This window comes from Mytilus edulis, chromosome 3, assembly GCF_963676685.1.
Source record: "Mytilus edulis chromosome 3, xbMytEdul2.2, whole genome shotgun sequence".
NCBI classification, from domain to species: Eukaryota; Metazoa; Mollusca; class Bivalvia; order Mytilida; family Mytilidae; genus Mytilus; species Mytilus edulis.
Genome location: NC_092346.1, coordinates 41064758 through 41081791, shown reverse-complemented (window position 1 = coordinate 41081791; position 17034 = coordinate 41064758). Strand labels below are relative to the sequence as shown.

Below are 17034 nucleotides of genomic sequence, written 5' to 3'. Positions count from 1 at the left end.
TTCAGATTTCCGGTTCAACTAAATACCAAAGAGATTTTTAGAAGGCATGAAACTATTTTTTCAATAACAACTTTAAGTTATAGCTATTGTCTAACTCACAAACTAGAAAAATACCAAAAGGAATAAGCTGCCAATTAACATTTCTCTTACAGGCACTGGTTCTTCCCCTGTACAAATGAAAAAAATGCTGAATTTTTCGTTTCTGTTCTATAATATATCACACAGGCACTTGTTTCTATCCATTGGAAGAACCACTATCAACGTATATTTACGAGAATATACGTTGATAGTGGTTCTTCCAATGGATAGAAACAAGTGCCTGTGATATATCAACTGAGATATTAGTTTGCCTCAAACTGTCAAATCAAATGATATGAAACTTATACACAATGCTTGATACCATAAAAGATACCATAAAACACAGATCAAATTTGAATCTTGGCGGTGAAATTCAACCATTCTACAGTTTTTCCCTGTACATACAAAAAATGCTGAATTATTGTTTCTGGTTCTCTTACTTTAGTCTTTTATGAGGTAGTAATGCCCTCAGACGCCAGACAGTAATTTTAGGCTACAGTTAGCATCAAATTGTTTAAAATTTTACCGTTATTCATCAAAATATCCTTATCGTGATTCGTCAGAGGTCTCAAATAATTATTGTTACCGTCATTTTTGAAAATATAAACGTGATTCATCAAAATCAGTCGATGTTTTTATTGTCTTAAAAAAGTGTAAATTTTATTGTCATACACCAAAAAATACCGTTAACGTCATATGGCAAGTATTTTTACCGTTATTTGTCATGAAGGTACCTCCATTATGATCGTCTTTTACTGTTTTAGACCTAAGATAAAGTCTTTCGTTTGCCTCACACAAATGATATGAAACTTATACACAATGCTTATTATCGTAAAATAAAGATTGAGTTTGAATTTCGGTTGTGTCCAGATAACGGTTCTTGAGTTATGCGCCTTTACAAGATGAAAAATTGCTGAATTTTTTGTTTCCATTCTCTAACTTAAGTTTGCCTCTCCCAAATATTATGAAAATAACACAGAATGCTTATAACCACAAAAATCAAATGGATATGAATTTGTGTAGTGAACTTTTACTATTCTTGATTTATGTTCCTTTATAATGTTTTATGCAAGAGGTGGCATCATTCCACATTATTTTGAAATGATATAGGCATATTTGCCCCTAAAAACTTTCTTATTGTAAAGTTGTGTCTCATGCTCACACATGCCCTTAATCTTAGGCCTTACTGTACCACTTAAAAACTACTTAAAACCTTTGAAAATATGACATTTTTGTATGCACATGTTCAGTAAGTATGTTTTCATCTGGGTGGTGAAATCTAAGTAGGTGACATTGTCTGTATGTTTATGTTTTTATGCAGACCATGTTGTACTGATCCCAACACTTCATATATTTCTAGATTATCACATGACATTTGTGTGGTAAAACTGACTATCTCAGAACTTAAACGCATCGTTCGCAAATTGTAAGTACTAGTCTGTTGAAACAAAAATTGTGTATTACAGCTGTGTTATGACCTCAAACATCCACATCACCCAAAAATAAAATAAAATTTGACATTGCATACAGATAGAAAATAGATCAAAATGTGGGGTATATGATATATATAAATGAGACCGCATCTAACCAATAAAAACACATTTATGTTAACATATGTGCACATTCTTCAAAAAACAAAAAGTGTGCCATTGCCAAATGTTAAACACTAAATGGTCTACATTATGAATGCATGTTAATCATTAAAAAAACCAATCCAAGAGATGCCATTACAACCAAATATAAAGACAACCACTGACATGGTTTAATTCCAATTAATAAAAATTATATTTTCTGTATTTCAGATAACACAAGCAAACATGGCGTACTCGTCAAGAAGACTTCAGAAGATATTGATACTTTTAAAACAGTACAGTGTAAGTTAACACAAAAGTAGTGCTTTTTCTTGAATCTTTGCATTGTATAAGCGTGAAAAGTCTCTATGCCCTCTAGGTTTTCCCTCTTTCACTATTGAATTTTTGAAGACAAAATGAGTTTTTTTATGTAATGAAGTTTTGAATTAAACAATGATATACCTGCAGTAACTCCTTTTATTTCAGAGTTCTAGAAAAGTGGTTGTGACAGAGTTTTGGTATTTTGAGAACTCTGTACTTAACCATATACTGATTTTTACCAATAATGATAAAGATCTATTATGAATTATAAAGTTTGACAAAGACCAAAATTTGTCTTGAGATATAACAGACAGAATAATTTCTAAAAATTAACAAACAGCACTACCACAATACAAGATCAAATACTTGTAACTATATCAAGCCTTATAGGGTTTTAAAAAGATGTCAATTTCACTTAAGATGTACAAGTGAAGAACATTAGAGAAATATTATCTCTTTTTGTATGTCTAGATAATCATTAGATTTCTATTTTATATTAAATGATACCACATTTTGGCTAATTTTTTAATTTAATCATAAAAAAAACCATTGAAAGGAAGCTGAATAGCTTTCATTGTTTAAGATAGATTCTAAAATATTAAGCACTGTTTGGTGTTTAAAGTTTCAATGATAGATCAAAGGTTTTCTTTTGTACTATTATTTGTTATGAATTTCCTTTGTTTCCTTTTCAAATTTCTTTCTTAATAAATATATTTGACCTTTACTTTACTGGTGATGAAATTAAAAGGCCAAGATATTTAGACATTTCTCAAAATTGAACTAATATGGAAAGGTTGTATCAGTGCATCATGATTATTATTCTGACTGGTATTTTAATAGTTTGATTTTTATGTTATACTATTCTTTTTTCCAGACACTAGTAGGAGACAGAGAATTGCCAAGAATAACAGTTCCTCAAAAGATGATGCTAAATTTAGAAAAACAAAAACTTAAAAAGGAAATCGAAAATAAGAAGAAAAAAATAAAATTTAAATCGCCTTTAATTATTTCCTGCAAGCGATCTCAATACAATCACCATAAAGGACAAACATATAGTGAGTTTGATCCTAAAGTACTGGTTTCTCATGCATGGAAAAACACAAAATCTGCTGGAGATTACTTCACTATAAATAGTTACGGAAAGGTAAGAAAAAGGTTTTGATTTTTGTTCAATTATATAGCAGTTGGTAATCTATCTGTGTTATAGGAAGCAATTGTAAATCTTTATCAAGGTTCAGAATTTGTAGTATACCAGAAAAACAATGATTTCTTGAGACTTGGTACATTATTTTAGAGTAGTTCATGATGTACCCTGCACCTTATAACTTTTTGTACACAAATATCAAATATTCCTGTTAAAGTTAGCTATAACAAGGGAAAAGTTGATGTCATAATGGTCATAGTGATTGAAGTATGATTTTAAGTGTAGAAAAATCCCTTAAAGTGATGGGTATATTCATGCCTAATAATAATTAATACAAAAAAAGAAAAATTTATGAATTGTCTTCTTTTCAGAATCCAGCCTTACTGAGAGATGACGAAATTCAACACTTTACAGACTTCGATATAAACCCAGAATTTCTGCCTGTGCTTGAAAGTATGAACATTACCTCCCCAACTGTGATACAGGTATTTATTTGAAGGACTCTGAACCACGATGGTATTCTGAACTGCGATTGTCATGCTGAAGTGTGATGGTCCGAGCCGAAGTGTGAGTCGAAGTGTGCGCCGACGTATGATGGTTAACATGCTGAAGTGCGATGGTGACATTGTGACATCAACTTGTTGATATCTACGCTGAAGTGGGATGGTGGTTAGGCTGTAGTGAGATGGTCTACCTGTGACATTGAGCAAAACACAAAATGTACATGAGCTGTTGAAATAAAATCGTATTATTAGGACTTGACATAAGTAGCTGCTAGCCTTGCATCTGAAAGATCTTTTAATTTTTGTTCAGGTCAAACCAAAGACCTTAAGTTTTTATTTTTTATGTAATTTCAAATTTGCCAATTCTCCGATTAGCACGCAGTAGTAGTCAGATATAGGGTGTTCAAGGGAGAAACGAAAAAAAATATTTTGGTGTGTATGTCTATATGATAACAGTTAGCAGGGTTCATTTCAGTTCATCAAATGTTATGACAAAACTTAGAAATTAATCAAAACAATTTATCCTATTTATTATTTTAGGAAGAGTAGGGAGTAGTCAGGTTGATTTCTGGCGATCATGTTGCAGACAATTAACACTGTAACCGCAATAAAAATAAGACTAGAGCGACAATATTCTTACAAATAAGGATTTATCTCAGGATTAAACCATCTTATTAACTTGATTAACAAAAACATTGCTTATACTCTCATTTTTTTCTCTCTATTAGATAACAAGTTTGCGGCAAAGGTCCAAACACTGTATAGCCCATTTGCTGACCAAGTTCATCAAGTTTCAGCCTCATTGCTCTCTCTAATTTGCTGCTAGACATGGTTAAAATATTTTTGTAACTTCCACATGTAATGCTAAAAAGTGTTCGGGACTTGAATAGTTTGTTTTCTTTCTTTCTTTTTCCCTTCTTTTCTTTTTTGAGAATGAAATATTCATCTACAAAACCCTATCCTACTACTTGCAAACCAATGTTGTATTGAAAAACATCACAATATTCAAACATCATGCAAAACCATCGCACTTCAGCGAAAGGACCATTGCACTTCGGGGTAGACCATCCCACTTCAACGCCCCCATCACACCTCCGAGTCCTACATATTTAAAAAAGAAAGTTGAAGACAGTGATGAAATCAATAATTAAAGGCAATCAATGTACAAAATAAAAACATTTTATTTTCATTTTATAAATAGCCATTTTTTTATAGTTTAATCACAGAAATTAACATACTGCAGGAATAACTGTAAAGGCTAAGCAGTAAAATGACATGTTGCTGTATTTTGAAAGCGCTGCAGTCATGCAGTGTCATTTCAGGCTATAAGCCAATTTTAAAAGTATTTAGAAATAGTGACACAGTTTAATTACTATAACTGTTCTTTAGATTAATCAAGTTTATAGTGACAATTTTTAGTTTGTATGAACATTTTTTATGGAATGAGTTATAAATCGCAGATTTGTTTTCATTGTTTTCAATTTCTGTTTACAGAGTAAATCTATTGCTAAGGTTTTAGAAGGTGAAAATATTCAAATAGCTGCAGAAACAGGTGAGAATTTACAATTCCACATTTTGATTTTAACAAACAGCTTTAAACATTAGTTTTTATGTAGTAGCAACATAATTTTGACAAAGCGTCAGAATGTACCAATGATTTTACTTTTTTTAAATCAATAAATAAAACAGAAAAATGATAGCAGGAATCTATAATCAAACAGACAGCATACTAGATCACACCACCCACAAATATCTGATCTTGAAAAAAACAAATTCACAAATTAAGACTTACAACAGCACAATAGACTATAATACCATTGAGCAATACTTGAATAAAAATAATAAAATGCATTAACAAAGACAAACAACAACTAACAACACATGGCCTTAAAAAAAATCCCTGCTAACTCATACTTTTCCTTTCATAATTTTATTACATATAGTTTAAAAGCCATATTTGAAAATCCTATAAAATCCTTGGGTTTTTTTCGTGTTTTTTTTAGTTCCTTTATTTATATACTATCAATATATAACAGTCTTTTAAAAAGCTTGTTATTTTGAAACTCAGTAGCGAACATCCTAGTTAAATGTATCTCCTTTCTTTGCTTTGCATTACATATTAAGATCTAATGGATCCACTTTCATAATTTCATCTTTATTTTAGGTAGTGGTAAAACATTAGCTTATTTATTACCCATAATGGAAATGATATCCAGACAGAAGAAAAATGATGCTAAATTTGGTACAGAAATTCCAGAAAATAGTCCAAGATGTATCATATTGGTTCCAACTAAAGAACTAGTACAACAGGTTAAGGTACAGCATTTAAAGCAAAACCTTCTTTGCAATTTTTAAGCAGAATTAATTGAAGTATTTTCTCATTAATTGAATATACTTGACTGTGTTCTTCTTAGGTTCTTTAAGTATTTAAAGGTAAAAGTTCATGTGAATAGTTACATACCATGTGAATATTTTAAGTTATTTACTTTAGATTTTTTTTCAATTATTTTAAAGCTGAATGTGTTGAATTCAGATTCAAGACTTTGCTTGACTTATAAATTGTGGAATGAAATATTTGGATTTTCATATGCATGGAAGTCTGTAAAAATAATATAAAATATTTCCAGTGCATGAAGTGAAAAAAATATTAGTTTTTTTTGTCCTTCATAAATTAAACTAAAACCAAAAACATATGTTTTTATATTTTCAGGTCCTTGCAGACAAGTTTGCTGCACAGATGGACTTTTCTGTAGATACTATGATAGGAAGCTTTGGAACAAAAGTAGGTCTTATATTATCAGCTTTCAAATAGAATCATTTATATTTTATTGTGTTGGTGGAATAATTTTCATATGTTGATTCTAAATGTTTTCTTTTAGGAGGAATACAAATCTTTATATATTGCATAGAATAAAATTACTACTCCATATAGAATAATAGGTAGTTTCGTTTTTGATACTGACTATATCATGTGGAATATCTAGACGAGCCCGTTAGGACGAGTTAAGATATTCCACATGATATAGTCAGTATCAAAAACGAAACTACCTATTATTCTGTTTATCGGTAATTATGACGTCACACATGAATGTATTGACTAATATTTTCCGTGATACAGCCGTTGATACTCGAAAATATTAGGCAGTAAGATCAAAGGGAAAATATATGAATTACCGATAAATTCATTTAAGGTCAAGGAAGAGTAAATGGGCTATGTCACAGATTTTGCTAAAAATTTGCATACAACCTTGGCTCGTTGAACTACAACTGAAAATCGAAAAAATAATACATTTATCTCTTTTATTATCTGAAAAATTGCAGATTGATTTTTTTTTAATATGGGTGAATATTTGTATAGAAAGAATATAAAATCGGCGAAAAACCTTCTAAAATTTGTCTTAAAATCGCCAAAGCTCTAATTCTACTCCATAGATTTTTCTTAAAAAACTATATATTGTTGACACATAAATTTCTGTTTTAATGATAATAAAATAATCATAGGGTGACCGACTTCGTTTTTTGTCTAATAATCAATTTGTTACCTTGTTGGTAGTGAAAAACGTCGAAAATCAAGGTTTTACGGCCTGCAACGCGATAACGTTACGGTTATTTCGACGTTTTGTTGGATTTTTTCACAAAGAACGCACCTTTGAATGATGTATACCGTAAAAACAAAGTCGGTAACCCTATCTTTATTTTGCATCATTATCACGGAAATTTATGTATCAACAACATATAGTTTTTTAAGAAAAATCTATGGATTAGAATTTGAGATTTGGCGATTTTAAGACAAATTTTAGAAGGGTTTTCGCCGATTTTATGTGCTTTCTATACAAATGTTCACCCATTTTGTAAGAAATCAATCAGTAATATTTCAAATGATAATTGAGATAAATGCATTATTTTTTCGATTTTCAGTTGAGGTTCACCAAGCTAGAGTTGTATGCCAAATTTTACTGAAATCTGTGACATAGCCCATTTACTGCAACTTTACCTTAATTGTTTATTTTATTGAAATGAAATTAGATTTTTCCAATGATACTGGACTTTCAATTTAGGGAAGAAATACTAATTAAGCAAATAAATATATAAGAATAAGAAGATGTGGTATGAAAGCCAACGAGACAACTCTTCACCAGACACCAAATGTCATTGAGGGTTACTTTAGGTCACCCTACAGCCTTCAACAATGAAGGATAGACTATAGGTATACCTGTAAATTACATATTAACTATAAATAACATACCTGTAGCCAGGGAGAGTTTGGGGGGTTCGTCTGAACCCCCCCTTGAAACAAATAAGCACTGTTAAAGTCAATGTTCTGTTCGAATTGTGACTGTTAAAGTCAAGTTTGTGAGTCCAACTTCGAACCCCCCCCCCCCTTGGAAATTCCTGGCTACGGGCCTGAATAATTTGTTTTCTTTTCTCTTTACTATAGAAAAAGTTGGCCTATCCAAAGAAATCTGAAATTGATATACTGATATCAACAACAGGAATGTTAAGGAAATTCTTAGGAGCCAGTAAGTATGGCTAGGATTATTGTTAAGGAAATTCTTAGAAGCCAGTAAGTATGGCTAGGATTATTGTTAAGGAAATTCTTAGGAGCCAGTAAGTATGGCTAGGATTATTTATTGTATATCAGGATAGATGGACCTTAAGACGCAAGATGCCAAAATATCCCTTTTTATTTTATGTCATGCCATAAGAAAATTACCATTCAGAATATACTTTATTGTTATTAGTTTGTGAATGTTTATGTCATCAAATTTTTGTGGTTTTGTTTTGTCAATGCAAGTTCAAAGTTATTTATTTAAGTGTTTTATATTGTAGTTTAAAAGGTAATGTTCAGACACTTTTAAATATGCAATGACTTTAAGGTCTTACATTTCATGTACACCACATGATTCTTGTAAAAAAAGAGAACTGTTTGTTTGATTTTTTATCTAAATTTTAAAGAAACATCATGAATTTAATTTTTCTTTTTTTCTTTTCAGGGATAATAAAACCATCCCATGTGAGACATTTAGTCATTGATGAGGCAGACACATTACTGGATGACAGTTTTAATTCAGAAATCAAATATATTATAAATAAACTAGGTGTAAGTTTTACATAACTTCTTTGACAGGGCTTATATCAGGATTGAAAAAATACACAACAAACACTAAATATCACAATGCTGTTAACATAATAATATTAAAATAATTTCATCATTAAAATTCTAAATGTACAAAACAATGTACTATCTTTGATGATGGATGGTGACCATATCGTATGTCTATGTATAAATTGCTTGAGTAGACTATTTTATGAATTTAGTCCAGTCAATCTAGCATAAATTTGACCCTAACCTTGACGTATTGGAACAGAAGATTTTATTTAAAGTTTTTAATCTTTAGCATTATAACCCAAATATACACAGGAAAAAGTCCCAAAAAATCTAACGTGAGGAAAACTAAAAATGATGATTTTAAAATTCCTATGGATTATTGGAGTTTGCAATGATATGGGAGATAACTCTGCAAAAAAGTTAGAAATATCAATAAAAATTTATCCAAATTATAACTTTACCACTTCTATTCAACAGAATGTATTGGTTCTTGATATTTTAGTTGTCTGTAGAGTACAACAAACCACTCTAAAGGTGTTTTCATATCTTTTATCAAGCTTCAACCTAGATTTCATAATTCATAAGTTGACCAATTATTAGATTTTTCAGCATGTTAAGGTAAAGAATCTCAAATTGAATAAAACTAATTAGGCATATATTCTTCTTGTTGTGGTTTAAAGTTTCTTTAAACAAGGTAGATGCTGAATAAATATAATTTACAGATATAAACAATACCAAATATTCACATTATTTTTTCAACATGAAAAATGTGCCAAAAAAAATAAAAAAAATACCCATAACACTTCAGTTTTGTACATTTCATGAGCAGGAGGTTATATAATGTAGTCAAAAACAAACTTATAATCCCATCAAAGTATAATATTTTACATGAATTTACAGAAAATCAACCAAAAACTGACACAAAAACCCTCATTTTTGTGGCGTTATCTCCCTTTCCAATGTTAATTTCAATCAGAAATTAAAAATGCAAAATTTGAGTTTCCTCAAATTAGATTTTATGGGACTTGTTTCTGTGTATATTTTGGGCTTAATGCTATAGATTAGAACTAAAACATTTTCTGTTGCAATCAGTTTGAGGTTAAAACTTAGTTTGACTAGACTAATTCAGCCGAGGTTATTCTTCTCTGATATTCAACACAAAATTCCTTGAACTGATAACATAAGATCTCCTTCAGTTAAAAATTGGCTGGAAGTAAAGATGACAGATACATACAGGAACATCTGTTGTTTTGTATTTCAAAAAATCATGCCAATCAGTTAATATATGCAAAGAGCAGAAAGATATAAGGGCTGTTCCAATATATATATCGGTTCAGAAATGGGAGGCACTCCATGTTGAAAATGGGTATTTGCTGTTTTTTGCTGAGAATTTTGCAAAGTTTATGATTTTTTGTTTGTTTTATGGGGGGTTGGGGTCTTCAACAAATGCCTCCCATACCCATGAGTTTAATTCTTGTACAGCCTTTATGTGTTGTGTAAGAAAATAAACTGAATTTAATTTTCTTTTCAGGTTTCAGAGAATATTATTTCAGAGACAAGTGCAGTAGGAATGCAGCTAGTACTAGTTAGTGCCACCATGCCAAGAAGTTTGAAAACTATACTAGGTGATTCATTTCCTGTGAGTAAAACAGATTGAATCTGATTCAAAATTGTAATTTAATATGACATGTTATGTTAGTTTTGATTTGATGATAATTGCCATTAATTCATGGTTGGCAAAGTCATTGGCAACCATCACAGTCACTTTTTCTGAAATAGTCTAATTCTTTTAATTTCAAGATTACTAAATTGGAATATTTACAATACTTATGTGTCAATTGGTGTTTAACACTGTCACTGCTTCAAACACACAAATGTTATTTCTAGTGTTTCTGAATTCACTTTAATGCAGGGAAAATGTTGTTTTTTTCATTCAAGTGTCTTCTTTGGTTTGTAAGTGCTTTCTTTAAAAGCTTGTTCAACAAAAGTTAGGATAATTTATTTGATAAGTTTATCAGAGGTTTATTTGTAAAAAGAACCTTAAGAATCCACTGTATGCTGTTGCTGTTAGTGTTATAATTGTGCATTGATCATTCAATATACATTGTACCATATGAATAAGTTTTGAAAAGTAGCATTCTTTTGGATCAACAGTCAAGGAATAAAGTTTTTTTTATCTTTAGTAAAACGATGAACATTCAAAGGTATATTTGTACTCCTAATTAATGAAAACCATTTGTGTTTTAGATTGAAGACATGGAAAAAGTAACAACAGATTTTCTGCATCACTTGATGCCACATGTTCCACAGAAATTTTTAAGACTGAAACCTTCACAAAAAGCAGGTAAATATATATATACAATATTTGATACTGTGAATGCATTATTAATCTTGGGATATTAATTTTGTTGAAATTCATGGGGAAGGGGAACAACACATTTATACATTCAACAAAATAAACATTTTCTATAGGCTTAAGAAATAATTTATCCATTAAAATAAAATTTTCCACCAATATACAAAAATTGCTTCTCAAGATGATAAATGTAGCAATATTACTAGAGATTATATTCTACCTGCAGTAAGTTTCAAAGAATGCCAAAAATAAAGAAACTGTAACATCAAAAATAGTTTCATGAGTAAAAAAAACCAAGATCATACCAAAATCATACAAAAGCCAGAATGTGTAATAACTAGAGGATTAATATCAACCCACAGAAAAATAAAAGATTGAGTTAAATAAACCTATAAAAAAACTTGTGTAAACTCATGTTATACACAGTTTCTACTCTACGTAAAGGTTGTTTTCTTTTGTGAAACAAGTGCACATGTTTAGAAGTCCCATTGATAATAAAAAAAGTTATCCAATAAAAGGTCTCATAATAGTTTTAAAAAGAATTACGACCCGTCAATCATTTAAAGAACCACCAAAATTTCTTGAAAGGAGTGAACACTTTTTCATATGATTTCAATCATTTTTGAAAGCTAAGAGACAGACTCGATGTTCAATTTCACCCAAGCTGGATGAATTTCTATAACTACACTCAACTTTTGCCACTGAAGGTGAATTAGTACCTTGGTACAAGGTATTACTTAATCTATAAGCTATTTTTTAATCTTTGAAATCAGTAACTTCAGCAGAATGTCTTCTTGTTTTGTTTTTCAGAGGAGATTGTTTTAATGTCAAAAAAATTAATGAAGAAAGGCACTCCAGCAATGATATTCTGTAATGAACATGCCAGATCAGTCTGGTTGTCAAGATTTTTAAAAGAACAATCCATTGATAATGTTCTTATGAATGCAGGGATGACACCATATGTAAGTACAATTGATTCTTTAAAGCTTTACTTAGGACTAATAAGAAACCCATGGGAATGTTAGAACCAATCATATGTATCAAACTATTGTTTGAACTGACGAGGAAATTTACACTTATAAACTACAAATAAACTGAAATTGTTTTTCACAGTCACAAAAGTTGATTTATTCTTTCATTTAACTCAAAATTGAAATTTGCTTTGAAAAATGAAAGTGCTGATCTATTATAATTTTTTAAATGAAATGTCCGCTTAAAGATATGCTAAGATCCTGCATAATGCATCAATGTAAAGGTCATCACTTGATATATATTCTACACAAGTTGCCATGTAAGTTGGAAAATATCAAGTAATTGTTGAGTCTGCGACTTTTGTTGCAGATAGCTTGACATAGGGATAGTGATCCAGCGGTGGATACAGCGGCGGCGTAAACTAACTTCTTAAAAGCTTTATATTTCAGAAAGGTGGAAGACCTGAAGTCATAAAACTTTGCTCAATGTTCGGAGCACAAAAATCATGCTCGAAACATGAAATCCAACATTTTGATTGGTTGATTTTGGAGTATAAAAAACTGACTTGAAAGTTTTATGACCGCAAGGCAGGAAGATTGATACTTTGTATATAGATGCATCATGTTAAGAAGTTTCTGTCAGTCACATGTCCAATGTCCTTGGGCTCATTTTCATGGTTCAGTGACTACTTGAAAAAAAAGTTGAGATGTTTTGTAATGTTAATTTCTCTCTTATTGTAAGTAATAGGATAACAATATTTGATGTGTCATACCTTGCAAGGTCCTCATGCCCGTCAGACAGTTTTCACTTGACCTCGACCTCATTTCCTGGATCAGTGAACAAAGTTAAGTTTTGGTGGTCAAGTCCATATCTTAGATACTATAAGCAATAGGAGTAGTATATTTGGTGTATGGAAGGATTGTAACGTGTGCATGTCCAACTGACAGGTGTCATCTGACCAACCTGATTTTCAGTGGTTATAGTTAAGTTTTTGTGTTTTTTTCTGTTTTTCTTATACTGTATGTGATAGGTCTACTATATTTGGTGTATGGAATGATTCTAAGGTGTACATGGTTAGCTGGCAGGTGTCATCTGACCTTGACCTCATTTTCATGGTTCAGTGGTCAAAGTTAATTTTTGAGTTTTGGTCTTTTTTTCTTATACTATATGCAATAGGTCAACTATATTTGGTGTATGGAAATATTTTAGGATTTATGTGTCAGTTGTGCAGGTTTTATTTGACCGTGACCTCATTTTCACCGTTCATTGCTCATTTTTAGTTTATGTGTTTTGGTCTACTTTTCTTAAACCATAAGGTCAACTATATTCGTTGTATGGAACATTGTTAGCTGTACATATCTGCCTGGCACGGTTCATCTGACCTTGACCTCATTTTAATGGTTCTTTGGTTAATGTTAAGTTTATGTGACAGTTGTAATAAAGCTTTATATTTAGGACTATCAACATAATATCAATGATTAGTAAAGAAGGCGAGACATTTCAGTGTGTGCACTCTTGTTTCAGTTGAGTAATTAAAACGTGGTCTTACTTTCTCCTCTGAAACTACTAGGCCAAATTAAACCAAACTTGGCCACAATCATCATTGGGGTATTTAGTTTAAAAAATTTTGTGGCGTGAATATGCTGCGTCACTCATTTGACTTGAAAATTCCATTAATGAACAAATAATTGTGTTTGTTAATTCACATTAATGGGTACAAAATGTATTAAAATTGTTTTTTAACCTTTAACTAGCTAGACAAACATACCTCCGTTATACATTTCAATATTCTATTGATTAAGGTGAAGGAACAGTAAATCAGCTATGTCACAGATTTTTCAAAAGTTTTGCATATAACCTTAACTCGTTGAACTACAAATGAAAATCAAAAACATAATGCATTTAATTCTTAAATTATCTGAAATATCACAGATTGATTTCTTTCAATATGAGTGAATATTTGTATAGATAGCACATAAAATCTGCAAAAAATCTTTTAAAATTTGGCTTTAAAAACATCAAATCTTCTAATCTACTCCATTCACATAAAAAACTTTATGTTGTTGACATATAAATTTCTGTTTTAATGATATAGAATAATCATATGGTCATATCGGAATGATATATATTGTAAAAACAAAGTAAGAAACCCTATCTTTATTTTACACCATTAAATGTATTAACAACATATAGTTTTTTAAGAAAAAATCTATTGAGTAGAATTAGAGATTTTATGATTTTAAGACAAATTTTAGAAGGTTTTTAGTCAATTTTGTGTGCTTTCTTTACACATTTTCACACATTTTGAAAGAATTCAATCAGTAATATTTCAAATGATAAATAGAGAATATCATATGGCGTTTTCAATATCGCATCGTATCAACCCGAAACACCAATATAATCCCAATAGCTCTGCTTGAGGGATTATATTGGTTGAGGGTTGATACGGTGTGTGATATTGAAAAAGCCATATCATATACACTTTATTATATATATATATATCTCAAGAAGATGTTTTTTATGTGACATGACATCATACAGATAAGGAGGATTGACATGACATCATACAGATTATAGGTTTGACATGACGTCATACACATTAGGGATTTGATAAAGCCTTTGCAACAGTGACTGCAATCGATGATGTGACGTCATACAGATTAAAGGTGTGATAAAGCTTTTGCAACCGTGCTGATATCGACATCATCACGAGTGGCTGATACAGCACGCTTGCCGATGATTGTATTACACATACAATTTATCTGTATTTACTACTAGGTATATAATAAATTAGATAAATGCATTATTTTTTCAATTTTCATTTGTAGTTCACCGAGCCAAAGTTGTATGCAAAATTTTACCGAAATCTGTGACATAACCCATTTACTGTAACTTGACCTTAAACCTTCTTTTTATGCTTCAGGAAAGAAAAGATATATTTGAAAGATTCCAAAATGAAGAGAATGATTTATTAGTATGTACAGATATAGCCTCTAGAGGCTTAGACACTGTCAGGGTAAGTGCCTCTTCCTGTCTGCTGTATGTGTGGTTTTTCTTCTTCAGTATATTACTTACACCAACATTTAAATGAGACTGCCATCTTGGAATATTGTTTTTGATAAGGACGTTATTTTACAATAGAACTAAAGCAATTTCAAAATCAATCTTCCAGATAAATTCTTTACAGGATCATCATACATAAATAAAAATTTATAAAAATAAGGATGTAAGACATTTAAGATATTTGTGACAGCTTTTAATTTTTTTGTTATATTAATACTTATATAACTTTATTTCTATTTGCAGGTAGAACATGTGATTAATTATGATTTCCCTAATTTTATGTCAGACTACATTCATCGTGCTGGCCGTGTAGGTCGTGTTGGCTCCAAATATCAAGGTCTTGTCACAAGTTTTGTTACATATGCATGGGAGGTAGACCTACTGTGGAATATAGAGGTAAAAAAATAAACAACCATATGTGCCTGTCCCTAGTCAGGAGCCTGTAATTCAGTGGTTGTCGTTTGTTTATGTGTTACATATTTGTTTTTCGTTCATTTTTGATACAAATAAGGCCTTTAGTTTTCTAGTTTGAATTGTTTTACATTGTCTCATCGGGGCCTTTTATAGCTGACTATAAGGTATGGGCTTTGCTCATTGTTGAAGGCCATACGGTGACCTAAAGTTGTTAATGTCATTTTGGTCTCTTGTGGACAGTTGTATCATTGACAATCATACCACATCTTCTTTTTTATATTGCCATATTACAGTATATAAATAACACATATTAAACTTTTAAATTAAAATAAATAAACTATGATGTTTTTCTTATAACAACTATCCTTTTAAATACAGTGCACAACTGATCAAGTGTGTGAAGGGTAAAAGAATATAAGCCTTGTGATAGATTATCGCCCTCTTATGAACGAATCAAATCTGGCATTTTAACACGGAGTAAAATAATATTTTTCTCTTCCACACTTCCGGATGACCATAAGTAATGTTTTCTGATGTCACTCATATTGCATCAGGTTTAACCCCCCCAAAAAATGGTAGATGTGTTACAAAAAACTAAAACAATAATAAGGAATATACTTATATATAAAGTGGATCTTTGCAGTGAGATATTGATTTGTTTAATTTTTCAATGAAAGAGTAATATATACTGTGAATTCATTATTATACTTTGATACTAATGTTCATAGATGTCATTGGTAGAGACAAACCAAGAGAGAATTTTTAAATGTTCAAAGAAGTATAAATTTCCTACAACTTTAGCAAATCTACAAAATGAAGTTTCATACAATTTTTCTTCAGTCAATGGCATTTAGAATTAATGAATACACAGTCAACCATATTCAACAGGCCTGTAGCCAGGAATTTCCAAGGGGGGGTTATTTGGACTTATGAACTTGACTTTAACAGTCACAATTTGAACAGAACCTTGACTTCAACAGTGCTAATTTGGTTTCAAGGGGGGTTCGCCCACACACCCCGAAACCCCACCTGGCTACAGGTATGTTCAAACAATGTTTATCAACCTATATTAGTAAACCAAGTAGTTTTAGTATAACACTTGTGGTAATTAAGGATTTGCCCCTATATGATTTTTGTTTTTTATTTCATGCAATGATATTGGGTTTTTTTTCTGTTTCAGACTGCAGCCAGGAAATCCAAGGAACTACACAATGTCAATGCAAATATAAAAAAGAAACTAGTTGGTAGGGCAGACAAAAGAGAATTTGAACAAGAATAAAATTATACATGCAATTCTTCATTATTACAAATTTCGACCAGTCATGAATATTCAAACTTGATGATGTCATGGACAAAACAAAAGTCATTTTAGAAATGAGGTTATTGATATTGAAAAACAAAGATGAAGATTTATAAATAAATGGTATACTAGTAACCTGAAATGTACAACAGTTCTAATACCAATTCAATTCTGTGCTCTTTTCAACCAAATTTTTATCATT

At 30.8% G+C, this 17034-nt stretch overlaps 1 protein-coding gene across 3 annotated transcripts; it reads left to right on the top strand.

Annotated features, from left to right (window-relative positions):
- The first annotated feature begins 3 nt into the window (after positions 1 to 3).
- Positions 4 to 16827, top strand: LOC139516486 (probable ATP-dependent RNA helicase DDX28). 3 transcript variants are annotated; one of them, XM_071306624.1, is made up of 15 exons: positions 4 to 44; positions 1881 to 1952; positions 2845 to 3114; positions 3486 to 3599; positions 5112 to 5169; positions 5782 to 5933; positions 6328 to 6399; positions 8056 to 8137; positions 8612 to 8718; positions 10259 to 10366; positions 10975 to 11071; positions 11894 to 12045; positions 14979 to 15071; positions 15362 to 15514; positions 16713 to 16827. In XM_071306624.1, the coding sequence occupies exons 2-15, from the start codon at positions 1896 to 1898 to the stop codon at positions 16809 to 16811; spliced, it is 1614 nt and encodes a 537-aa protein (XP_071162725.1). In that variant the 5' UTR covers positions 4 to 44; positions 1881 to 1895; the 3' UTR covers positions 16812 to 16827. The 3 variants fall into 3 exon arrangements, with proteins under 3 accessions (XP_071162725.1, XP_071162727.1, XP_071162726.1); XM_071306626.1 differs by having other exon boundaries at positions 12 to 152; XM_071306625.1 differs by lacking the exon at positions 4 to 44 and adding an exon at positions 1439 to 1504.
- The last annotated feature ends 207 nt before the right edge of the window (positions 16828 to 17034 follow it).